Here is a 26,058-nt window from a genome sequence, read left to right as displayed (position 1 = left end):
GTCATGAAGGGAAAGCCCTTGTGAATGAATAAAGTCCTTATAAAACAGTCCCAGAGAGCTAACTAGCTCTGTTCTCTAACACGTGAAGTCATGAGTAGACAGCAGGCTTCGATCAGAGTGTTGATAACTTCATTCTAAACTCCCAGCCTTGAGGATTGTCATGGTGCATAGTTTTATGTCACCTTGACATTAGCTAAAGTCCTCCGAGAGGATGGAACCTCAATAAAGAAAATGTTTCCAGGACTGTCTTCTGAGAGGCTCCACCCAGCAGCTGACTGAAACAGATGCAGAGATCCATAGCCAAACATTGGACAGAGCTCAGGGAGTCTTGTGAAAGAATTGAGGTAAGGATTGAGGGACCCAGAGAGATTAACTCCACAGGAAGACCAACAGAGTTAACTAGCCTAGACACTTAGGGACTCTCAGAGACTGAAGCAAAAACCAAAGAGCACACAAGAGCTGAACCTTCCCTCCCCTCACCCCCCTCACATATGTAGCAGATGTGCTGTTCCTGACCCTTGTATTTTGTAGATCCTGGTCCCCTAACTGGGCTACTTTCTCTGGACTCAGTAGGAGAGGATGAGTCTAGTTCTGCAGTGACTTGATGTGCCATGGTGGGTTAGTACCCAGGGAGGGGGGAGCTTCCCCCTTCTCAGAGGAGAAGGGAAGGAGGGATGGAGGAAGGGTTACACAAGGTTAGGGGGGCTGGAAGTGGAGGGAGGAAGTTTCAGGATGTAAACCAAATAGATGGATGGATGGATAGATAGATAGATAGATAGATAGATAGATAGATAGATAAAAATGCTTCCATAAGATGGTGTGTAGGTAAGCCTATAGGGTGTTTTCTTATTAGTGGTTGATGTGGAAGGGGCCAGCCATCTCTGGGCTGGTGGTCCTGGGTTCTATTATGAAAGTAGGCTGACCCCTAAGGCCAGGCCCCAGTAAGCGGTACCCCTTCATGGTCTCTGCCTCCTTGTTTCTTCCCTGTTTGAGTTCCTGTCCTAACTTCCTTCCATAATGAACAGTGATTCGGAAGTATAAGTTAGTAAACTTTCCTCCCTAAGTTGCTTTTGGATATGGCATTTCATCATTGCAATAAAAAACCCTAGGACAATCGTGAAATATAAATTTGTGCTGCCCCTAAGCCCTGTCTTTGGCACTTTATTCCATGAGCTCAGATGAAAGCAAGCATCTCTTTTGACCTCTGCACTGCTGGATAAGCAACTGTTTTCTTTCCCAAGCTGCCCTCTCTCCAATTACCTAACAGAAACTCTGGCCACATAACCTGGTCCTTTTGAAACCCTTCAAGTTGGCTGTGCATACTTTGCTGGGCATGTTCTACATGCTTTCTGCCCTTTTACATCCTTGACGTCTTATGTACCCAAGTAGAAAGGGGTCCATGTCTAAGAAAACACAGTTGGTAGTCTGTAAGTATTTGATGATGGAATCTACTGGAAACATACATCAGCCTAAACCAATATGTTTACTGAAAGGAAATTCCTTTGTGCTGGCCTTTGGGAGAGACCAGAATTTCATCATGTGTACTGCCTAGCACATAGAGGCTAAGTCTAGCAAGAGGTGATCCCTAAGGCCAGGGCCCCTGGTGACTGGTATGCTCTTCACTAGGATCCAAGATCAGCCTCCATGGACATTCCACATTTGTAGCACATTTTTCAATAATGTAGACCACGAAGAAAGATGGCACATGAGTTAACACAGAAAGCTATTCGAGTCCCTCCAGTCCTGTGATGTAAGTTAGAGAGCTGCTAGAGATGCTGTCATGTTACCCAAGAGAGGGGTTTCAGGCAGACCTCCTCTAAGAAATCACATCACCAGATACATACTTTTATGTTCTAATTCTACTCCTCTCCCACCTCCCATATTTTAGCTAGTGGCTCAACTATGGGCCCTAACATGCCAGCACTGCACCGGTTTCCTAATCTCCCTATATGTGATCCACCAGGTACACTGTGAGCTCTACCTCCAAAACAAAGCCAGCTCTACTGACCTGGTTCCCAGATGTAAGCCATCACTAACCCTCACCTTACCAACTCCTATAGCACCCATGCTGATCTCCTGGCTTTCTCCACTTTGATTCCCAACACACCTCACTCCCACTGAGCACCCCAGAGCACATTCATCTTTTTAAAAATAAATAAATTAAATGATGGTGATGATAAATATCTTCCATGCTTCGGACAAATGGTTTCCACCATTGGAATAAAAATCCAATGTTGTTCTGCAGGCCCGGTGAGGTCTCATGAATGTCCCCTCTGATCCACATCCTGACACTACCCTGTGCACATGTGGTTCCACTTCTGTTCTCTTTTGTGTTGTAAATATGCCTGATGAACTTAGCCTTCATTATTTGTGTCCCAGAACTATTTCGATTGTCATTATTAAACTCTTACCAGAGAGAAAGTTCTACAGAGAGGAAGACTTCCTCTGTTCCTGAATTACCTCCATCACCCATGTGGTGCCTGGCACACAATGAGGATTCAGATCACACTTGCTGAAGGAGTGTGACTCCTCTCTCTCCTCAGGCACGGACTGCCTTCAACAACCTCTTTCCGGAGTACACAGTGTGGAAAGTTTGAGAGAAACTATCTGAAAAACTACCTCATACTAGAGACTGAAGACAACATCCATCTCCTGTGTGTGCCCTACCGAGTTATGATGAGAGCAACAGTTTATCGCTGTGGTCTTCCCCCCCCCCCATCATAATTTCAGTCTAATTATGAGAAGGTCTGCAACATTATAGGTGGAACAACATTATGAACTAACCAGTATCCCCAGAGCTCTTGTCTCTAGGTGCATATGTAGCAGAAGATGGCCTGGTCAGCCATCACTGGGAAGAGAGGCCCCTTGGTATTGCAAACTTTATATGCCCCAGTACAGGGGAATGCCAGGGCCAAGAAGCGAGAGTGGGTGGGTAGGGGAGCAGGGCGAGGGGAAGGTTATAGGGAACTTTCAGGATAGCATTTGAAATGTATATAAAGAAAACACCTAATTAAAAAAAAGAAATAGGTAAAAACAAAACACACACACAAACAAACAAACAAACAAAACATATAAATAGCCTCCAAACCCTACCCGAGGGACAAGCATCAGACCAATATTTAAAACTACCAGGATCATTTCATACTTTCAACAAAAGTCCAAGAAAGTATCAGGGCCAACTGGAAAGATGGCAGTGATAGGCTATGGTATCCAAGGGAAGTTGTGAAATAGAAAAAAAGAAAGACATTATGGAAAAATTAAGAAAATGCAGTGAAGTGTAGCATTTAGAGAACTACAGCTTATCACTATTGGTTCACTAATTGTGACAAATGTATCCTATTAATGTAAGATGCTAATGATAGGCAAAGTGGGTGGGAGGAACACTCAGTGCCATCCTCATAATAACACTAAAAATCAAAGCTGTTTTCCAGTCAAAGGTTTATTTCTAAAACACATTTGTTCAGCGAACCAGTGTGCTGCAATAAACACTGCACCAATATTTTTCGTGTGCTTTATGAGATTTTTTTTGAGCAAACAGTCCAGCTCCTGAAGTCTGTTAAACATTGTCTGGGGCAGATCGTTTGCATGATCTCTTTGTTCTCAACGCACTTGAACCGCAGTAAAGGCTGTCTCAGCCTATCCCCTAACCAAACCACCAGTGGCTAAAGGAGAGTTTGGGTCAATGACAAAAACAACAAAGCCTGCCCTTTTTGATGATGAGTCACTGTTTCCTGTGCTCTCAAACCCATCAGCCACAAGCATGCTGCCAAAGGCCCACTATGCACCTGAGCCCAGTGGAGCTTCTCAGCCAGCTTCTGCTGTACACGAACAAATGCAAGACTCTCTGCTGGGGACCAATGATGCAGCACAGACTCCAGATAGCACGAGTGCTTAGAGAAGGCAGATGGTGGGAGCTGGGGCAGTCAGGGAAGGCTTTCTGTAGGAAGAGCAAGGCTGGGAAGCAGGACCTAGAGAGGGAGTGTGAGGACACTCTAGGAAGTCCAGAGTTTAGACTGCAAAGAGTGGTCTAATTAGAGCTGTGGGGTCACCCCGATGGCCAGGGGAGGAGGAAGCCTGTAAATTGGGTTCTGGCCACTGAGTACAGGTCAGACCAGAAAGAGCTTTTTTTTCCTTCCTTCCTTCCTTCCTTCCTTCCTTCCTTCCTTCCTTCCTTCCTTCCTTCCTTCCTCCCTCCCTCCCTCCCTCCCTCCCTCCCTCCCTCCCTCCCTCCCTCCCTCCCTTCCTTCCTCCCTCCCTCCCTTCCTTCCTTCTTTCCTTCCTTCCTATATGCTGCTTGTGTCCTTGTCCCCTCCTCTACTGACTAGCAAGCCTCCTGGGACAAGCTGTTGTCTGCCTCATCTCAGCCTGTGTCACAGAGCCCTGCACATAGCAAAAGCTCAAAGCTAGTGGATGAAGACAAGAGGGGATTGCACAAAAAGACTATGATCTAAGATGCTGGGACCATATTCTTCACTGTCCCAGGCTTGCAGGGACAGCTAGCATCAGTCTCCCCATCCTGTTCCTGATTTGTTTTATTTACCTACCCAGACTTCTTACTGCTCATTTGTGTACTTATTTCCTGTCTGTCACCTCTCAGTCACTTGGCAAACATTAGCTGACTACCTGCTCTGTGCCTGGTATGTCCTAGGTGCTAAGGATATGACAATAGGGACACACATCTCTGTATTAGTGGAGCTGGTGTGGTGAGAAGCAATATGCAGGTATAATATGCAGGCTGCCAACAGGTGATGGGTGCTGTGGGAGAAAAGGGGAGATGGATCATCAAAGGGATGGCTTGTCATTACAAGTGGAATTATCAAGGGAAACCTCCTCTGAGTACCGGTAGAAGATGGAGGTGGGCATGGGGTCATTGGTGCTCACTGACAGTTCTTGTCATTGTGAAGCAGGCACAAAAGAATTAAGGAAGGAAGGTGTTATAAAGGCTAACCCTTTGTTCTTTCTCTTTTCTTTTCTTCTTCTTTCCTTCCTCCTTCACTTTCTCCTTCCTTCATCTTCCTTTTCTAATGTGCTAGAGATAAAACCTAGGACTTTGCTTATTTTGCAAGCAGTGGACAAGTTCTAATTCCAGTTCTAATTCCTTTATTTTAACCAAAACTTTCAGTTTAAGCTAATCGTAAGTCCATATACAGTTAGAAGGATCACTTCCTTTATGCAGTTTTCCCCAGGGGTGGCACCTTACATACTATGGCACAATTTCAAAGCCGGGAAGTGGACACTATTATAAGCTACTGATATGGGGCAGGCTTCATCAGTTTTGTTGACCTCACTGAGTATTGCACATGACTGTGCAAGCCTGGGCCCCTCAGCTCTAGGCAGTATTAACGGGTGTTTTCTCTTCGCTGTCCAAGTTAAAGGGTCGTTTGAAGGGTTTAGAGCTGCAGAAAAAGCAGGGCCAAGTGACTCTGGGTGGTCAGCTTGCCTGAGCTCCACTTATCCGGGCAGCCATCTGAGAAGACAGCAGAAGGTGCCCTCACCTTACATGTGTGGAAACACAGTGGGAACTCTTGGAAGTCCCCACAACTGACGGGCAAAGAAACCTGCCTTCAATCCAACTGTTCTTTCTGGGGGCTCTTTCTGAAGCCAAGAATTGCAGGATGAAAAAGAAGACTGCAAAGGACTTAGTGAACAAGGGGGAAGACAGGTTCCAGGGAATAGGGTGAAGAAATGAGGCAGGTGTCTCGAAAGATGCTTCTGGGGTTCTGAGTCAGTATCCATGGGGAGCTTAAAGAACATTACAGGGCTCTAGAGAAGAAATGGTGAAGTTGTCACTTAATGTGTTAATTGGACAAACCATACCCCTGTAATTCATACTCCTCACACGAAGACTGGGAGTGGCCCCCTATTCCACCCATGGCTTGTATGCTTCACCCCAGATTTTGTATGTTGAAATTAACCTGCAAGATATTAGAAGGTGGGGCCTGGGGATGCATGTAGTGGTGGGATTAGGACCCTTATGAGGTACTGAAGAGATCTGAGTTCTCTTGCCTTCTACACAGTGGAGTGCTACCAACTATGAACCATGAAGCCACTCCTCAGCAGGCACACCAGATGCTGACACCTTGATCTTCCCAACGTCCAGAACAGACAGAAACATATTCTCTGCTGATTTTGAGATAGCCAACCCAGGCCATTCTGTTAAAGCAGCACAGACAGACTTAACAAACACCCAGAGCTGTACACAACAAAGAAAAGGAGAAGAGGTTTTTTTTTTTTTTTTTTTTTTTTTGCAAAGCACAAATGCTAGTCCAATTGCCAAAACCAGATAGAAGGAACCCAAGCTGACGGCCCAGCCTGTCTGCAGCCTATGACTAGGAAGCCTGGCTGGCTTGCCTGGGATTGAAAACACAGAATTTAGGTCAGCACACATAGAGGCTCTGGCTCTGTTTATAAGAAACAGAGAGTGTGTGTTCCTATTAAACGCCTTTGAATCCCAGTGAGAGTGGGAGACCCAGGGCTGTTTACGGCTTTGGATATTTACTTTTCTCATATACAAATCAGCTTGGGTGCCGTCAGAGCTGACGCCACCTCACACTGTGGCCCTCTGACGTCCTGGCCCCTCCCAATGCCCCACACATGGTTTGAATTTATTGGTTTTAGCAGATTTCATTTATATTGTGTGAGGATCGTGGAATGACCAGCAAACAGAAGCTCTGATCCATGCCCTGGAAAAAAACACAGAAGCATGAGGAAGAAGGCTGGCGGGGAGGGCTGGCAAGATCCCTTCCATGCATGAAACAGCTCCCACTTATGGGATGGGCCACCGTGGAAACAAGGAAAAGGTGTGATGATGTCACTGTCTGCATGGCTCCACGATGGTCGTGGCTAGAGCCATTTAAAGCCCAAATGCCTGGTGCTACAGCAGAGCATGCAGGTGACCACTGCCCTTCTTGACATCTAGAACTGAACATCTGGAACATCAGTGGTGCTGATTGGCACAAGGTGGGGAGTTGGGGCATTCTGCTTTTTCATCCACATGCTCAGCAGAGGACATGGAGATGTGCCTGCTAGTTTTACACATAACCCCTGAGCAAGTGCTTACAGTCAGGCCCTGAGGGAACTCCAGGTTATTAGATGAGGTTCCTATCTTCAGAGAAGTCAGAATATAAACACATAACCAACAAAATGCCACTCTCTGTGGAGGGGGTTCAGAGTCAACAGAGGAGGTGGGTATGCAGAAGGGGTGTGCGGTTTCAGGTTTACCAACCCCACACCACTAAAGGGATTTAGCTAAGGGAAAGCCTGCCTTGGTACACACCATCAGATATATAACCAGAGCTCTTACTCAGCATGGATGGTAGGCCTTCCTGTATCCCACTTCTGCTCAGGCAGCATTCAAATAACAGGGCTCAGCTCACTCCTACTGTGAAAAGGTGACATTCCCCTCAACCTGCTTTTAAGCAAACCCTATGAAATTCATGGATTGTGTGATCCCTGGCAGCTATGTTAGAAATGGTGGTGAGAGTCAGGCTTTCCCCCAAAGGCCCTGTAATAAATAAGCTTAGCTGGACTCGTTCAGACACCAGCTTGCGGCACCATCTAAGGGCAAACATGACTGAGAGTTCCAGAAGCTGGGATCCCCGCTGTGGGACAGCAGTAGGCACATCCTGGATCCGAAAGGTCAGGTGACAGAGCTGCACAGAACAGAAGTTTTCTCTGGCTAAAGGGCTTGGCAATGCACAGGCAAGCCTGGGTGAGGTGTTCCAGTCTGAGACCCATGAATAGATGAACCAGTGAGCCAGTCATTAATCAGAAGAACTTCTGAAATGCAGAACACAATCATGGAGTTCCTGCCAATGCACCCGAGCTTAAGCCTGATCTTAGCACGATTGACAGGGCTCCACTGGACACGTGTGTCTCTGCATCTGTGTCTCCGTGGCCCCCACCAAGTGTGTACTCTGTGGTGAGTAATGACATTCTCTCAGTCTGGATGAGCATTTCCACCCTCACCTCACCCCATACCTGCAGCTGCCTCTGAACCTGGAGATTGCCACTGGCCCTTCAGTACTGAGCTTAGGTGGCCTCAGACTAAAGCCCATCCAAACCTTCATGTGGGGCTATTTGCCATGCTCATAGGAGAATCTGCAGCCATAAAACACTTCTGGATAACAAGATGCAGCCTTAGCCCTTTTGGAAGCAGGCACAGGACCTCTAGGTGACTTGAACCCTAGTCAAGCCCCTGCCATCTGCAGGTAGTACTTAACAGTGATTGACAGCTGGCAAGTAGCACTCTGAGCAATTGATCTCTGTCCGGCAGATCTCATGGAGAGTCACAGGGAGTCACTCTCAGGGTCCTGACTGCTATGGCACACAGCATCTCAGGGCAACATCCTAGCCATCCACACAGCAGTTGCTATGGATGTGCAGTCTCCATGTCCTTTGCACTCTTGTCCTGAGCATAACTGCCATCCTTTGCCTGTCAGGTTTGGCCTCTGCCCTTAGTCCTGAATTCTATTTCCCTCACCCAGTTCCTGGAAAGCAGACTTCCTCAGGATGAAACTCAGCCATCTCCCAACCTCTAGCACTGCTCATTGTCAGACTTTTGAGTCTCAGATGAAACCCCTGTCCCTTCTGGATCACATTCCCTCTTTCCATGAGATGCAGAAAGGAAGGTATAGGCTCCACCACCAGACTTGTATGGCTTCAATTCCAGACCCTCCATTTATTTGCTGTGCGACTCCAGCAAGTAAACCATCTCTCAGAGCCTTCTTCATGATCCATGTAGGAAGCTCCAATCTACCTGAAACCTGATTTGAGCAGGAAGTGGACCAGTGCACAGAAAGGACTGAACTGTGCTTCACACCTCTATTGTCACATCAACTCCTCCCCTTTTCACCACCCCCACTGTCATCTTGCACCCCCAGCACCTGGAATTGAGTCAGGCCAATTCCTAGAAGTTCAAACATGGATAGATGAAGCATTTTAAAATAACTAAACTGGTCGAGGAAGTATTTCCAGGAACTTCTCTTTAGGAAAAAGCAAAAAATCAAAAGAGGAAAAAGGAGAGACAGACAGACAGACAGACATAGAAAGAAAGAAAAAAACCCCAGAAACTACACATAGCTCAGCAGTGCTAAGAGTAGAGATCTCTTGTTAATAAAGTTCCCCTAGGCTTTACTCCCGTTGTCCCAGTAGCTCTGAGTTGATGCTGTTTATTAACTTGTCTAAGCAATGGAGATAAAGGATGATGATGAGACAAGAACGGGCCCCTCTCCCATAACCATCAGAACCCATGACACCACTGAGCCTCCAACCTGAACCTCTCAAAACCTCTTTTCAGCCTATCCCTGTCCTGGGGAACAACTGGAGACCAGGCAATGCTGAGCCAGAGCAGATTTGGTCAGATCTTGCATACCACAGACGGTCATGACCACAGGGTGGTCAGACCACATAGTTCCCATCAGGCTGACCAAGCAAACACAGTGTGTGAGCATGGCAGACCAAGCATAGGGACAGAAAACTGTCTTTAATTTAGGATGGGCTTCTGAACCTCAGTACACAGGCTGCCTGACAGAAGACCATCAGTTCTAACTAAAATCACCACTAGACCACCACAGCTAACACTCTCAGCTCACAGGTATCACTGGGCCCTCACAGCAACCTCGGTGGGGTGAGCTCCATGCTTCTCACCCAGTCAAAGCAGGGAGCTCCAGTCCAGTTTCTTAATTAAGGCATCAAAACATTTAAGCTTAAATCTAAGTGTCCTTATTTGTATAGAAGTATTTTATTCTCAATTTCCTTAAAATTGGGGAAATAACACCTTCCAGGTCTGCTTCAGGAATGTACTGTGGTAAACCTGAGGCCTAGCACAGAATAGAGAGTATCTCAGAGTAGCTATCTTGAGAACTGGAGAGACAGGGAAAAGATAAAGCAAGAGGATGGGCGTTGGAAGGATTTCTTATTCCGGCTTTCTACAGTTTCCCATCCTGGCACCTTCTTCCTGGACCACCCTTTCCATTCCCATCTCTAAGAGCACTTCAAAGCCACCTCCACCAAGAGGCTGGCATTCCTTTCTCACCACCCTCCCAGCAAAACTATTCCACTGGAAGCCAAGAACATAAAATTGCCTCGAAGACCAGCAGCTGGCCTCAGCATGAGGACTCCACTGTGGGGTCAACTAAACATCCCAGTGAAGATCAAGCACAACGACTGAGTGTTGTGGCTGGAGGTGTCCCAAAGTACATCAGTTTATCCAACCCATGACCATCCCACAGCTCTTCAAGCTGCATATAGAGCCTAGTGCTCAAAAGGGCTTGTCATCTAGTGATGCCACATCTACACTGCTGGAGATCGAGGGACACACCCAAAGTCCCAATCCCTGATCTGAGTGACTGTCAAGCAAATCTAGCTCAGTAACCACACAGTGAGGAAAGGGGGGGGCATGGGGGTGGTGTCCTAGCTGTTCTGGGACAGAAGGAAAAGCTCTAGAGACCACATGCAACTGGGACATAAATAGATGGAAAGGTTGTTGTCAGGTAGACTTTTGTTACTTCTCAATCTTAAGGCCAACCAACTCAAAGAAGGGAACCCTATGGGAAATAAGGCTTTTAAAATAAGCCAGATTTTTTTTTAAGACAGATTTTTCTCTGTATAGCTCTGGATGTCCTCGAACTCACTTTGTTTTATGTATGTGAGCACACTGTCTCTCTCTTTAGACAGACCAGAATTGGGCATCAGATCCCATTACAGATAGTTGTGAGCCACCATGTCATTGCTGGGAATTGAACTTACATTCTCCAGAAAAGCAGTCAAGTGCTCTTACCCGCTGAGCCATCTCTCCAGCCCATAGAACTCACTTTGTAAACCAGGCTGGCCTCGAACTCAGAAATCCACCTGCTTCTGCCTCCCAAGTGCTGGGATTAAAGGCGAGCACCACCACCTCCTGATGAGCCAGCTTTCTAATTGGGCTTTCTCCATTCTATCTTTTTTTACTAAATGGGTCTTTCAAATGGGACTCAAGGTTTAAATGATGCTTAAGGCACACTAAGACCATAGAGATAATATACAGCAGAAAACCTTAAATACCCTTGATAGGATGGAAGGAGAGAAGGATTGGATGGGGTTTGTGAGGTGTTGCCTTTATCTTTGTACCAGGGATTCTGGGCAGGGCTGTACTCTCCCACCCTGAGGAAGGAGTCTCAGAGGTGCCTCTTGGCTACTGGGAGTGCCCTACTGTCAGAAGTGTGGGGGAGGGGGCTGTTCAGTGCATACTGTGTCCTCAAGCTTAATTTCTGGCTTCTCTCTGCCTGAAAAAGGAAGCACCCCCCAAACATACACAGGCACACACCATTGTGTGTGTTCTTCATGCCCATCTCTAGCACATATCACATATATCAGGCACACATAGGAGCTGGAAACATTTCTGGAAAAGAACTGTACACGGATTATGATTTTAAAAGTGAGAAATCAAATACTATGCTATGGAGCTTTAGACCAGTCAACCCTCAGAGTACCCCATGAGGCTGACAGACAAGGCAACAAAGACAAAGATAGGGTGTGTAACTTGCCTGAAATTACTTGTGGTCCTAATAAGTACATGAACTGCTTCCCAATGAAGGGTGCTCCTGAACTGAATCTGTCCCATGTTGTCTACGTGACTTTAGGTAGAAATGAATATGGGCTTCTGAGGGTAAAATCTAACCAGGATGCTGCTGAAATGACAGAGAACCAGGGAGCCTTATGCCAAGAACACAAATTCCCAGGTCATGGCAAATGGAAAGGAAACTTTAAATGTTTCTTCCTGCCCTTCTTGACCTACGGAAAGAAAAGAGCCTAGGAATAAAAGGTGAGCAAGCCAGGGCACTCATGATTGAAAGATGTCCTGCACTCCCCGCCAGACAGGGGATGCTAGCAAGGTGCTGCTGGCAGATTCCCCTGGGATAGTGAGAAGAAACATAGCCCCAGCAATAGGTATAGAGTACACCTATGCCAAGTTCAAGGTTGTCCTGCAGAGATGGTCCTGGGGCTCAGACATGTACGGGCCTCCTCTAATGACTTCCTGCCTCTCTTTAAGGGTAGCTACACATTCAAAGTGGGCCAAGTACAACCTATCTATCAGGTCTTTCAAAACACAGTGCTAATAGCCAGCCAGATTGTTGCACCTAAACTTAAAATACTAAACTGTCAGATGATGTTATTCCATAACCCAGTGACCAAAGATACGTCTTTCTGTGAAACAGCGCTTGCTTGAAAAATGCAGGCCTTTAACAAGGACAACCCATTCAGGTGAGAAGGAGCTAGACAGACAATAAAAACTGGGAAGGGTCCTCAAGCAACAGGGAAAGGATAAGATGATGTATGGAGCCATGACCAAGGACTATAGTGAAGAGGGGAGAGGTTCTATAGCTTCTATAGCTCAGTGTTATTGGAGCCTCAAAACCAGAGGATCACAGAAAGACCAAATTAGATGCTTGGATGTGAAAAGACATTGCAGGCAGATGAACCTGGAGGTGCTCTGGAACTCCTGGTATGGGGGAGCGGTATTTTGATCATAAATGCCAAATAAGGAAGAGAAAATGACAATGTCTACTAGGTTAGAGAGTGGTGAGTCTAAGAGGGATTCATGAATGCCAGGGACAGTGCTGAGGGCACTGAACACATCTCATATAGAAAGTCTGAGACACAGAAGTTAGAATAGTCTTCACCTTTTAGCTAGTGTAGCCAACACCCAGCCTAGGCTATCCCACAGAGATGGGCTTCCGACCTGGAGCATACCCGGCTCAATTTTGCAATCATTTGTGAGTACATGTTGGACTAGGTTAGAATCAGGAAAGAAAGTCTGCCCAAGTAATAAAGTCAAATATAGAAGTGTTGAAAGAATGTCATAAAATTCCATAAAGAATTCCACAGAGGGAAACACTACATGTGGCATGCCATAAAAGAAATCCCCGGGCCAAGTCTTCACCAGTTCAGACCTGACAGCATTCTAGGAAGACTTCCTGGAAGAGGTTCAGCTTTGAGCTGAGCCTTAAAAATCAAAATATGGGGGGATTCAGAAGCAGAAGAGAAAAGGAGGAAATTCCTGGAGAGGGAGGGGGCTCAGCAGAAGCCACTGTGTTTCCAAGCTTGAGGCAGGATATACTGCATAGATTTAAAAGCCTGCAGATCCTGGAGGAGCAGCCTGGCGAGACGGCTTGGCAGCCATGAAGCAGAGCTGAAGGCTGGGCCACCGGCTGCCTGTGGATTAAGTGGGTGGACAGAGAGCCAGTGATGGGAGATAAAAGGGAGTGAAGTGGGTAATATTTAGAAGCAAATTCAGAGGGGAAGGAACGTCAGCCGTTCGGCTGGCAGCTGTGGTGCTCGCCAGCATTCTTCAGTTTCCTCCCTAGGAGAGCTGCTTTACCAGGCAACCTCTTTCTGGCTTTGAGAGAAGTCCAAATGGGAACTATTAACAAAGGCACGCGCACGGTTTTATCTCCATCAGAAAGTGCTTTGGCGGTAAGGAAGGCTTTCTCTCTGGCCTCGGAGTGGAGAGTGGCTTGGGGGGGGAGGGGGGGAATCAGACGTGCTTGCAGATGGGGCTTCTTGGAATTCTTGAGAAATGGCCCCTTCCAACTCCAAGATTTTAGAAGTCTGTGTTGATGAGCTGAAAATGCTTCAAAGCTCCGAGGCTAGGATTTCATGACGTGAAGATTCTTCCGGTCCAAAAATGTCTCAGAGCTGAAGGGTCTAAGATTTCACCATTCTTTGCTTTTCTGAGCCTCAGAGTTTGGGCTCCTGGGTAGAGAAGTCCTGAGCCTGGAAGTTTTACTGTGAGTTTATGATTCAAGCTTCATCACCTTCAGCTTTGGGAACTCACTGTCCTTTGATGGAGGTGCCTAAGCTGTCCTGTGTTTCTGCTTCTGCATCTGCCACCTGATTCTCAGGCCCCCATTCAGATAAGACATAGATATCAAGGTTTTCGTCAATCAGGTCACAGAGATGAGACATATGGAGCCTTCAGTGTCATTGGGACCTTTTGCAAATTGCGACTTGGACCCAGAAGCAATCCATGTATACCTATGAAGCTGTGTTAACAGAGGAACAGCCTCCCCATGTGACTGTCCCAGAACAGCTCCTGGGCTGTGAGTGGAAGGCACAGTGGGAGTGGTAGGCTGAAGTATAGGAAATCCTGTCTTGCAGGCCTGATTCTAGAGCTACAGTGAGCCACCCAAAAGCAGGCTGTGCTGAATCTACCCCCTGATTAAGGATGTCAGAGACAAGAGAGTGTACCCTGAGGTCCACCCTGAGTGCCCAGTTTCCATGGCCCATGTTTATTTCCTCCACCCACAGGTGAGCACTCAGATCTCATGGAAGGTAAGCTGAGGGGCCCAGCAATGTGGACTGGAGGGTTGCCTGCCACAGAAGGTCAGAGAGAGCCCCAGCCCTTGAGAATAGACATTTTTGGAAAATCTGAGAGTTAGTGACTGGTTCTGAAAGCTTGGACATGTGACAGGGAGCAGAAGGAAGAGCAGGGTCTCATTATGAAGGAGGAAGAACCAGGACATAGGAACCACTAAAATTCAGATACTATGGGGCTGAGTTCCTACCGTAAAGCAGGACTAGTAACACCCACCTCTCAGGGTACAAAAGCAATGCACACTTGCAGGAATGAGTTCTCAGCAGGCAAAAATCTATGCCATTCATTTCCAGGTCTCTGGCCCAGATGCTTCACTGCACTGCACTGTGGCTGTTCAAGTTAACGAGAAAAAAAAAGAAGGAGGGAAGGAAGGAAGGAAGGAAGGAAGGAAGAAAGAAAGAAAGAAAGAAAGAAAGAAAGAAAGAAAGAAAGAAAGAAAGAAAGAAAGAAAGAAAGAAAAGAGAAAGAGAAAGAGAAAAAAGAAAAAAGTGGTGAACCTTAATGAAGAAGAGAATCAAGCCTGGGCAGGGGTCAAGCAGACCACAACAGGTTAAGAGGCTCTCTCTGCTCTGCAGACTTGCAGCAAGATTACCCACATCCACTCCCAGGAACCAGCCAGCTTCCTGACAGGTAAGCATTAGCCATGGTCAGCCAAGGATAAGCCTGCCAAAGATGGATAAGTCAAGCTTAAAGTTGTGGTGTGGGTTGGCTCAGACCCTCCAAAGTATGGAGACAGACATGAGGATTACAGAAGGCAGAACAGAGTTGGCACTGGAAAGTGCCTAGCTCAATACAGTGATGGGGAAAAAAGAGATAACATAGGCTCGTGGAAGGAAAGTGACTAGTCTCACATCATTGGCAAGGTAGAAAAGGCATGCTTGCTTTGAATCAGAACTTCCTATACTATATGTATTGAATGTCTGTGTCTCTCCAAAATTTACATGCTTACACCTAACCCCTGGAGTGATGATAGGGCTCTGACTGATAGAGATTGAGTCATGGTGACAGAGCCTTGCAAATTACTGACCTAATAAAGAGGCTCAAGGAAAGTCACCATTCTCTCTTGTCCCTTATCACCATGTGGTTTTATCTATGTCACCACAGAAGTTCCATCTATGAAGCACAAGCCTTCATCACATATTGAATACCTTGATCGTCAACCTCAAAGCCTCTAGAATCATGAACAACTTAGTGTAAGATGTTTTGTTGTAGTATCTCTTAGGGACCAGAACAACTCACTTGATGATTTTGCTATTTTGTGTCCCTACAGGATGCAATGAAGCTGTTGAAGTTTACAAAGGGAGGCCTGTTGCTGTGATTTATGCATCCTTCCTTTATACATTCATTTTCTCACCCATGCTGGGTTATAGAAGGGAATAAAAGATGCATATCATAGGCTGCTGGCCATCAGTTATCATTCATTGTGAAAATATCTAGAATGCACTTTTTATCTATTAATTAACCAGACACATATACAGAAGCTCTGACTATACGTAAACTCAGAAGACCATTCAGTATTAACTCTACAGGTTTAGCTTAAATTAGAGGGCTATCTTCACAGTAGTCTCGTGGGAAGCTGGAGATGAACTTCTGGGAGATGATACCCAGAACATCTTTGGGAACTCCTATACTGGAATATGTTAAGATTTAATTTTTAAGCCAGAGGGAGAAAGCTTTAGTACTTTAAAATTATTTTTTTCTTTTTGTATTTTATATTTTACTGTATCCATAATGATATACCACACATATATATCTATACATGCATATATATATATATTCACCAGATAATATCATGAACTATGAAAAACAAAACAAAACAAAATCAAACCACCTTGTAGATTAAAGAGTATAGGTTTTAGCAATGGTTGTTCTTGATCCCCTGGTCCTGTGTATGTGATCAAGCCAATGACCCAACTTTTTCAAGTCTTAGCTTATTGTCTTTACAGTAGATATGACAATAAAGCTTTTAGCACTTCCCTAGGGACGTTGAGGTCCAATGTTAAACCCAGCACAAAGATAGAGCTCAGCAATTGATTCTGTGATTTCTAACTCACTGAGGAAGAGACTGAAGAATTTCACAAATATTTTGTGCACTTTCAGCAGACTCCAATTATGGCTTTCAGACACCAGATAGTGCCAGGGCATGATGGTAAAACCCAGCAGTGGACAGAGTAGTGTGATCCTTCTTCTCTCACCAAACCTAGAAAGACCACTTAACTCAGAGTTTTCTCAGTCAGTGCCTTCACCATATAGTGAGAGTGGACAGAAGAGGAAGGACTGAAAGTCCCACCTTGATGCTCTGACTCTGTAATACAGTTCCTCACGTTGTGGTGACCCCCAACCATAAAATCATTTTTGTTGCTATTTTATAACTGCAACTTTGCTGTTTAGAATCTTAATTAAAACTTTTTGGAGTTACAGGTTTGTCAAAGGGATCACCACCCACAGGTTGAGAACCACTGCCCCAGAGAGAGTAGTGGCAACAAGTATCAGTCCCTGGAAAAAGCAAGCAAAGCTGATAAGGATCTCCAGGTCCTAAGACTGTCATAAGATCTGGCCTAAAGGTTTAAACACCCCAGGCTTCCAAAAGCAGGGGCTTGCCACCTTCACACTTTCTGTAGTACTAGAGATTGAATCTAGTGTCTAGTGTTCTACATCCAGTAAGTACTTATCACTGAGCTAACCATCTTTCTACTTTGCATTTTGAGACAAGGTCTCACTAAGTTGCCTGGCCATGAACTCACTCTGCTGTTGAGGTAGGCTTGAACTTATGATCTCCTGCCTCGGTCGGCCTCCTGGAGAGCTGCAGTTATGGGACTGTGTTCTTTCTCCCCCATCCTTTACACAGTCCAGCTTCATGTTGTCTAGCACCAGTTGGACAGTGGATATGGCTGCTGAAAGACAGGCATGCCCACTTCTCATGTAGCAATCTTTATCCCCTGCCCTGGAGCCCACTAAGACTCCCTGCCAAGAACAGAAACCACATATAGGAAGTTCTTCAGTCATTTAGAGTCTCACAGACTGGCTCTGTTCCTTATTAGCCATGTGGCCTTGGGCAAGTCATTCAACCATACTCGGTGCCCACCTTAGAAAGCCAAGGGGTTACAGGGAGAATTCAATGAGATGGAAATGCACATGGAGCTTCCTGCTGGGTGCCTGGCACGTGCAATTGATTAGAATGGTCCTATGGAATGTCAGGGCTGGAAGGGGCATGAAAGATGACCTAATCCTGGTGTCTGATTTCACAGGCAGGGTGAACTGAGCCCAAGGAGAGGAACCGACTTGTCCAAGGTCACATGGTAGAATCTTAGTGATACTGAATCTAGCACCTTGAGTTTATTTTTGAAATCAAAGGTCAAAAACCTCTCACTAGACCTGCTTGCTCTTCCTGCGAGCTAAGCAATTACCAACTTCCCAAGCTTCCCCCATTCTCTGGCCCCGTAAGTCCAATTGAAACTTTGTTCTCTACTTAGTAAGCGAAATGCATAATTTGACCCTGAAAAAAAATACATAAAATTAAACCTGAAATCTCAGGCTTTAGCATAAAAGCTGTCTTTGAAGCATTTCCTCCCATCTTCCTTGCTCACTGCCCACCCCCCGATTTTGCAATAACAGTAATGCTTCAAGGAAAGAAAAAATAAAAATCTGATGCACATAACAGATATTTCAGCCCAATAACGCATCACAGATGTTCCTATCACACTGTGCATGCATGCATACAATTTTACTGAGAGGGCAGTGGCATTTCTGACTTTCAGGTTGGAGATCCCTACCGACCCCATCTGCCCAGGCTCTGGATTCCCTCTCTTCCCAGTTCACCCATGGCTGCCCAAGAGGATAAAGGAGGGGTTTCATCACTTCACTCCAAGATGATATGAGGACAAATTGGTGCCGTCAGGCTCTTGGGCAGGTGGTGAAGGGTGTGCAGATTAGGAAAGGAGTGGACTCCTGTTTTCTTTTGCCTGAGACTTGTTTGTTACATCCCTTTCAAGAGGCTGGACCCAACAATTTGAAGAGCGGGCCCAGGCTGGTGGTGGGGTGGGAGTGTTTTTGCAACAGAAACTGGAGTCTGTTTGATCTTCAAACATAGGCTTTGGAGACTGTCAGCAGGCTCCTCACTGGCCGATGAACGGTTCTCAGTAACTTTAAAACATACGCTCACACACTTCGCAGCAAATGTTTTCAACCCACCAGAGCCGTCATTTGGTTGAACAGCAGTGTTTCCAGACTCCCGAAGAAAGATAGTTTTGTTGTTTTAAGAGAGACAGATTAAAGCCAGGGACTGTTTAACCAGAGAGCTCCAATACTTCCTTCAGCCCTTGTCAGGTTCCCCTGTGGTTGGTACAAAGAGAGTGATAGTGGATCCCTCACCTCCCAAACCTAAAATAGATATCTTTGGGGGCTAGACATGAGGACTATGGGCAGAGAGGCCTCCCACAAAACTGCCTCCAAAATGAGATGGGCGGTGAGTGCTGGGGCCCCTCTGCCACAGATAATATCAGCTCACGAGGCTGGCAAGGGGAAAGTCACTTCAGAAGCAAAGTGCCGCTCTGTTCAGAGGGCTCGGCGCTGGGGCAGAGAATACACAGGATTTTCCCCGTGGAGATGGAGGCAGGCATAGTCAGAACCCTGCGGGGCGTGACTAACTGCCCCAATATTCCTGCCACCGGGCCCTCTGGGTAAGGACTCCACAATTATGGGAGAGCCAGCAGGAGAACTCACAAACCAGCCTTTCATTTGGCCGGCAAATCAATCTGGCTTCTTACCTCCCTGGGGACAATATTGCATTTCCCCTGGAAAAACAAAGGCCAGAGATCTCGGAAGGGGGATCGGCTTCAACAGCAGTTCCCTGGTGACGCACTTGCAACATCTCTGGAGCAATTGGGTCTGATTCCAGGGATAGAGTCTGGGGTCCAGTCTTTTTATGAGTCTTTCTCCTTAATGATGACCACACATGTCATGAGACCACACTTTGCTTAGAGCATCAACCTATACTGGGCCTCCTTGTAGGAGTCCCAAGTCCTGGAGCTCCCATCGTGGGTTGACAGCTCCGTTCTCTAGGCACAGATGTGAACTTATTGTTCCCAGGGCCTCTGAGTTGAGTTTGGGACTAGTGAGTTGTGAATGACCTCTGCCCATGGGGACAGGCTTTTAATGAATTTAGCTGAATCAGGTCTCTGACAGCCAGAGACTTTAAACTTCTTAAACCCCTCCTTTCTCCCTTACTCCCTAGGTTCAGAAATCAGAACTGCCAAACTTCAGACAACACATTTCTCTGAAATTATAACCCACAAACTCTCCTTGCTGACTGGAAGTCCGTTCCCCCCCCCCCCCCCCCCCGTCTTAGGGAGGCAGCCCCAGAGTCACAGAGCTTAGCAAAGGCCCAGGGAACCATGCAGAACTTAGTGTTAATCAGCAAAGCAGTGCTGGTGGAGGCCAAGTCCACAAAACCTTCCTTGACAGCACAGGCTAGGCACCTCTGTGTAGTCTCTATAAACACACCCACAGGTGTGTATCCAAGCAGCCTCAGGACAGCCCTGTTCTCTGAAGCCCTCAGGGCCTGGGGAAGACTGCTGCAAATGGGCAACTCCCTCCTTCTGTTTTGAATCACTCTGATGCTCCCAGGGAAATTCTTTCTGCTCAGGCAAGCACAGCAGGTGGAGAGTGGATATCCCCAACAGGGAACCACTGAAATGGAAAGAAACACCCAAACTCTGGCATGTAGTAGTTTCCCCTGACCCCAGTAGAGCAGCCCAGTGCTATTCAGGACCAGAGAGATACTTTTGCTTGGGGTAAGAGACAGGGAGGATGGGACCTGACTCTGGCTGTCTGCTGGAGCATGACAAAGATCAGAGACTAAGACCAAGACACTGGGGACCGACCGCTAGCTAGGCTGGCAAGTCGGTTCTTACCTGGGAGAAGTTGAGCCCATTGAGAGGATGGCACTGCTCCTCAACCCGCTCCACAGCCCCTGTGCTCTTCTTCATCTTCTCAGCCTGCTGGGCCAGGTAGAGGTCCAGCACAGGCACACCTCGGGAGCGCACATCTGTCTCCGTGAGGGAGTTCACCATGAGCATCACCCACACGGGCCTCTTGCGCTCCCAGTTACCAGCAATGGCATTGAACAGGTAGTCAGCATACAGCCCCTTGCCGCGCTGTGCTGGCGTCATCCAGGAGGGGATCATCAGCTTCACATAGTCCAGGTGGCGCTTCAGGCGCCAGTAGAGCTCCCTTGGCAGCACGTCCTGCAGGTTCTCCCCATGGGGCAGCAGCTGGCAACTGGCCAGGGCTGAGATGGTATAGGGATCTGTCAGATCCAACTCAAAGTAGACGTGAGTGCTGGCCTGGAAGGCTGCTTTGGAATTATCAGGGATGAAGTCCCAGACTCGGGTATAGGGAACGTGGATGGTGCCAAACAAGTAGGCTGGAGGATGGCGCCGAATAGTCCACAGGAAGGAGTTCAGGTCCCTCTGCTACATGGAGAGAGAAGAAGAGAGGCAGATCAGTGAGGCCAAAGGCAGCAGGGCAGAGCCAGGGTTGGCACTGAGAGATTGCAGGGGTAGATGGGGCCAGAAGGCAGAGGCCCGCTGGCAAGGGCTTTCCAAGCTAAAAGTTCCACATTCAAATGCTGGCTTTGTCCTTTCTTAGTTGGATAATTTGTAGTATATCATTCTACTTCCCAGACTCAGTTTCCTCTTCTGCAAAATGGGGGTGAGAATGGGAGTTATTGGTAGGAGTGAAAAACAGAACATACATATCTGAAGCCCTCAGAGTGGTGCCAGGCACGGAGGAAGTGGGCAACGAAAGGAGGCTCTCTTTATGACTAGCTTTCACTGTGAAAGCCAAGGGCTGCCACACCACCTGAGAACATTCATGCTTGGCCAAGCCAAACCTTCACCAGGGTGTTTCATGTGTAGGGTGGGGGGGGGGGGACCAAGAGTCCTGCTCTGGCAAGAAAAGAGGAAGTCATATAACTTTTAAATACAGCCATTAGAAGACACATGCCAAGAGTACTCTGAAAGCAGAACACCTATTAAAAATAGCACACCTATTTCAGCAGCTCCTTCCCGTTCATCGGGTGGGTAAGGCTTTCTTCTTGGAGGGCAGGTCACGGGTGTTAGCTACTTTGCTCCACTCACTGAGACCATAGGTGAGAAAGGGTTTTAAAATCTTGCAAAGCCAAAGCAAGTCTCAGTTGCTGGTGTGGGAGGAGAGGATTTCATAGAATTAACCCCAGGAAGCATACATATTCTGGGTGCTTTCTAAACTCCCCCCACCAAAAAGGTGAGCCTAGCTCTCCATTTCCAAGTCTGTCTTTGTCTGTGACCTAGGCACACACTATGGTTGTTTTTTCCAGTATCAATTAGGATTTGGAAAGAAACAGGAGTAGGGGACTATCTCCCAAGCAAAGTCAGTTTCCATCTAGAAAAGTCCCTGGAGTGACCACTGACCACTTAACAAACTTTAGGTCAACTCATAACATATTCCTCCCTGATTCTGGCACAAATGAAAAGTATTTATTGTGGGTGGTGGACACAGAACCATAGTTTACCAACAAACCTTACAAATGTGAATGCACAATAGACAGTGCCTACCAGCTATCCAGCTGGTTTCTTGCACAAGGCAGACTGCTAGCTGTGCACCTTGCCCAAGGCCAACCTATGCCCTGCTAATAGGGTAGCACAGGAAGATCCTGCAACAGTATTCTCGTCTCCTGGCATCTAGTTCAGGATGATTGCCAACGCATTAATCTATATTTGAAGATAAGGGCATTGCAGGAAAAAATATCAAGAGATGCCGGGTTTGGAGAGGAAAGTTGGGAGAAGCAATAATTACTTGGTGCCCTTAGGAAAATATTAGACAAGCAAGTTCATCCTGTCATTTCCGTTTCTCTCCTATGATATCTTACCCTTTTCAGGAAACAGGGGCATTTGGGACAATCGGTACTGGGTAGGGTCTGGGGTACAGAGGGAGAGGAGTGAGAATGAGCACCAGGGTTGGAGGATCCAGCCTTAGGTCAGAAAAAGGGTCAAGGAGAGGGAGGGATGCCTGGCCTGGGGCACTGTGTGAATGAAACAGCAAAAGGGTTGGAAGTCAGGGTGTAGAAAAGGGTACTAGGTGTTGGGAAGATGAAGTCAGAAGAAGGCAACCAAAGGGTAAAGGTAGGATAAAAGACAGGAGAGTTAGAAGCGGACACAGAGAGGGGATCCATCCAACCAAGACCAAAAGTCTAGGGGAAACTGTCCGCGAGTGGAGAAGGAACCATCTGGGCTGGGCTCAGACTTGGAGTCCGGGAGGACAGATGCTAGGGAAGGGAGCCCAGGCTGTGCCCAGAGGGCGGAGGTGGAGCGAGTGGGCTGAATGGAGAAGGCTGGTCCCAAACCCTGGCCCCTCAGGCTGGAGTGTCCAGGCAGGCGGGAGAGTGGCAGGGCTGGTGCTCGCTCACCGATCCAGGCGGCCGGCACTGTCCTCCGTCGGGGGGTTGCGGACGGGCGCGGGCGGTGGCAAGGAGGGCGGCTAGCAGCGGCCCCGCCAGGGCGGCGTGCATCCTGCCGGGGCCCGCGGGACGCGGGGGTCCCTCTTGGGCAGCGCCCCCTCAGCAGGGCGGGGAGCCCCCAGCTGGGCACCGAGGATCTTCTGGAGCACAGGGCTCCAGGCGCGAGATGCTGGGAGCCCGCTGGGGCGTGGCTGGATGTCCCTGTCGGACCTGGGGGTCTCTCTGGGGCGGGGCTCCGGTCTGTTGGAAGAGGGGGATCCTCTGGGGCGGGGCCCCTCACCAGGGCGCGCAGCCGGGTTGGCCGAGCCCCGGAATTCTGAGAGCGCGCAGGGGTCCTAGAGCGCGTGGGGGTCCCGGAGCCGCGTCAGGGTCCAGGGGTACGCGGGGCTCCTGGGGCAGTCCTGAGATTCCAGGGTGAGCGGGGGAACTCGGGTTATGCTGGGCACCCGGGGCGCGCAAGGGTCCCAGGGGTGCGCGGCGCTCCAGGGGGCGCGCAGTGGGACAAGTGCGGCAGAGGGCGCGGCGGGGCGGGGGTCTGCTCTGAGGTGCCGGGCTGCCCCCGAGCCCGGCTCAGAGGGGCGGCGGGCGGCCGCGCGGCCGCTGCCCGGGCTCCGCCATGCTGCTCCGCGGCCGGGAGGGAGGGAGAGAGGAGGGCGGGAGAGCGGCGCGGAGCCGGGCCGGGCGGGGGGCTGGGGCCGCCGGGCGGGGGAGGGGAGGACCCGGCGCGGGAGGCGGGGGGCCGGGGCCGCGGCGGGCCGGGCCGGGCCGGGCCGCAGGGAGTCGGAGCGAGCTCGGCGCCCGGGCGCGGCGAGGCGGGGTCTGCCGGGCATGGCAGGCGCTCGCTGGCTCCGCGCTCGCTCTCTCGCTCGTTCCCTCGCACGCGCGCGGAGGGAGGCGAAGCCCGCAGCAGCCACTTCCCAACTTTCCAAACTTCCCAGCGCAACTTTTTCCTCTCCTCCCCTGCCTGCGCCTCCTCCCTCCTCCCTCTCCTTTCCTCTCCTCTCTCCAGCTCTGCGCCGGGATGTAGCTCCTGAGCGCTACCGCCAGAGGGCGTCTGGCTCAGTGGACCTTGGGTTAAGGTGGAAGTCCAATGGTCAGGCTGAGACAAATTTGGGAACATGGGCCAGTTTCTCAGAGCACATCTGCGAGGCCTGGCGAGAGTAAGCAGTTAACAGGACAGGATTTGTGTAGGCACTTCGAGGTATATCGGAGAATGAGATGGTCACTGGAGATCCAGAAAACGTGGTATTTGCTTACAACGTTTTGTCATGCTGCTGTGCCTAACACCACCACATGTGTTCCTAGGCACTCTGCAAAGACCCACTACATTAAATTAAAACATGTCTAAAGAACATAAAACAATTAGAATTCCTTGGAAGCTCCATTCAGTCAGTCATTCTCCTGTCTGTTTCTCTGGGTGTACACACACACACACACACACACACACACACACACCGCTGTTGTTAAACAAGATTTGCTAAGACTCTATCCTGATATTGGAGGTTAAAGATAAATTGTGTGATATTATCAGAAGTCTATAGCTGACAGACATGATGAGATATGCAAGTAGACAATTAAAATACAATCATAGCAGAAGACCAAGAAAAGGCAGGCAGAGGAAGGGTTCCTGAGGCAGGCTCAATGGACCTCAGGCTAAGAGGTGGAAGTCAGGCTGAGACAAATTTGGGGATATGGGTGAGTTTCTCAGAGCAGATCTGCGAGGCCTAGTGAGCATAAGCAGTCAGCAGGACAGGCTATGGGTAGGCACTTTGAGGTATATCAGAGGTGCCCTGGAGTCAGGGCAAAGCCCTAGGAGATGATCTTTAAGATCTTTAAATCAGCAGTAGCTAATAGAAGGGAGTGAAGTGGCCGGGTGTGGTGGCGCATGCCTTTAATCCCAGCAGCACTCAGGAGGCAGAGGGCAGCCTGGTCTACAAAGTGAGTTCCAGGACAGCCAGGGCTATACAGTGAAACCCTGTCTTGAAAAAAGAAGAAGAAGAAGAAGAAGAAGAAGAAGAAGAAGAAGAAGAAGGAGGAGGAGGAGGAGGAGGAGGAGGAGGAGGAGGAGGAGGAGGAGGAGGGAGTGAAGCAGATGGATCACCTGCTGCCAAGGTATAAAAGTGGGATAAAAGGGCCTTCAAGGGACTGCCTACAGAAAGCAGATGGCCAGAACCTGTGTCATCATGCCAGGCCTGAGAGCATGCCTTTGTATGTATACAGTCATGGGAAGATACTCCAAGATTCAAATTTGCAAGTGGCTAGGTTATATCTTTACTTACAGGGCTCATGATTGAGGGAACAAAGTAGAGGCAGAGTGGCCAGTGGAAGCCAAGGCCTGATCCTAGGCCTTTTGGCTCCCAGCTAAGGGCCCTCCTCCCCTCTCTCCACTCCTGCCTCGGTTGCACATGGAACCACTAGAGAAAGGAAGGCTCAAAGTGTGAGTGAAGCAGAATGACTTGCCTCTCCGAGCCTAGAATGCGAGCAACTAAGAACTGGACTAAAAGTGAAGGATGTAAGCACCAGAGGTGGCTGTGAAATTTCCACTTTTTTCTTTGCAATTGCCTACAGTTCAAACTGCTAGATATCAGGAGCAACTTGTTCTGCTCAGCCTCTTATCCCACATACCTGCTTGGTGACAGATGCTAAGCAAACCAGAGTGCCCAGAAAACAGGACACCAGGGCATAATGTAGTAGCTCTGTCTCTCACACACAGAGTTCTGAGATCTGCAGTCATAACAAAGAGAGGTTCTTGAGAGATACTGCCCTGACTCAGCCCCTTTCCCCCTAAAGCCACCCATCTGCTTCGAAAGAGCAGTGAGTTGGTTAGAGTGAGAGTCTGCTTCCACAGAGAGATAGGAACATGGTCTTCACTGGGGAATTAGAAGATGGCAGATAGGGAGTACAAAACCGACCAGATCAAACTTAAAGTGATGGTATGTGTGACTATGAGTTAGTAGTTTTTCATACCTTCCCCCTGTATTTCAAATAAAAGTTCTCTCAGATCGTGTCTTTTCCCCTAAAATGATAAAGGTTTTGGCGGCTAATTGTCAGAGGTAACTGCTGTAACTTCCTCCTTTACTATGTCATGTAGGGCAGTCAGCAAGCGTAGACCACAGCCTCTTGGAGTCTGTTTTTCTCCAGACCTCTTCCTGGCTTCACTGTTTTTCAGTGACTCGATGTGTGTGATACTGCCTTAGGCACTGAC

The 26,058-nt window shown here is 48.2% G+C and overlaps 1 protein-coding gene and 1 long non-coding RNA gene across 5 annotated transcripts in view; one reads left to right on the top strand and one right to left on the bottom strand.

Moving 5' to 3' along the window:
* The window catches only part of Trabd2b (TraB domain containing 2B), a 208,417-nt gene extending 185,377 nt beyond the window's left edge, over positions 1-23,040 (bottom strand). Inside the window, exons 1-2 of one of the 2 annotated variants that reach the window (XM_011240586.2) lie at positions 22,803-23,040; positions 20,269-20,829 (exon numbers count right to left, since the gene is read on the bottom strand). In XM_011240586.2, the coding sequence (XP_011238888.1) occupies positions 20,269-20,829; positions 22,803-22,904 (663 nt within the window). In that variant the 5' untranslated portion in view covers positions 22,905-23,040. The remainder of the gene's footprint in view (positions 1-20,268; positions 20,830-22,802) is intronic. The other variant, NM_001085549.1, reaches the window with a different exon arrangement.
* Positions 4,863-15,751, top strand: Gm33710. 3 transcript variants are annotated; one of them, XR_376557.3, is made up of 4 exons: positions 4,863-13,455; positions 14,140-14,289; positions 14,932-14,986; positions 15,627-15,751. It is a non-coding gene; the product is annotated as a predicted gene, 33710 (long non-coding RNA). The 3 variants fall into 3 exon arrangements; XR_003955093.1 differs by lacking the exons at positions 14,932-14,986; positions 15,627-15,751 and adding an exon at positions 14,650-14,769; XR_003955094.1 differs by lacking the exons at positions 14,932-14,986; positions 15,627-15,751 and adding an exon at positions 14,650-14,769 and having other exon boundaries at positions 14,140-14,313.
* Positions 23,041-26,058: the final 3,018 nt, after the last annotated feature.

Source organism: Mus musculus, chromosome 4 (assembly GCF_000001635.26).
Source record: "Mus musculus strain C57BL/6J chromosome 4, GRCm38.p6 C57BL/6J".
NCBI lineage: Eukaryota > Metazoa > Chordata > Mammalia > Rodentia > Muridae > Mus > Mus musculus.
The sequence above is the reverse complement of the archived record's forward strand: the minus strand, read 5'-3'. Positions and strand labels throughout refer to the sequence as shown.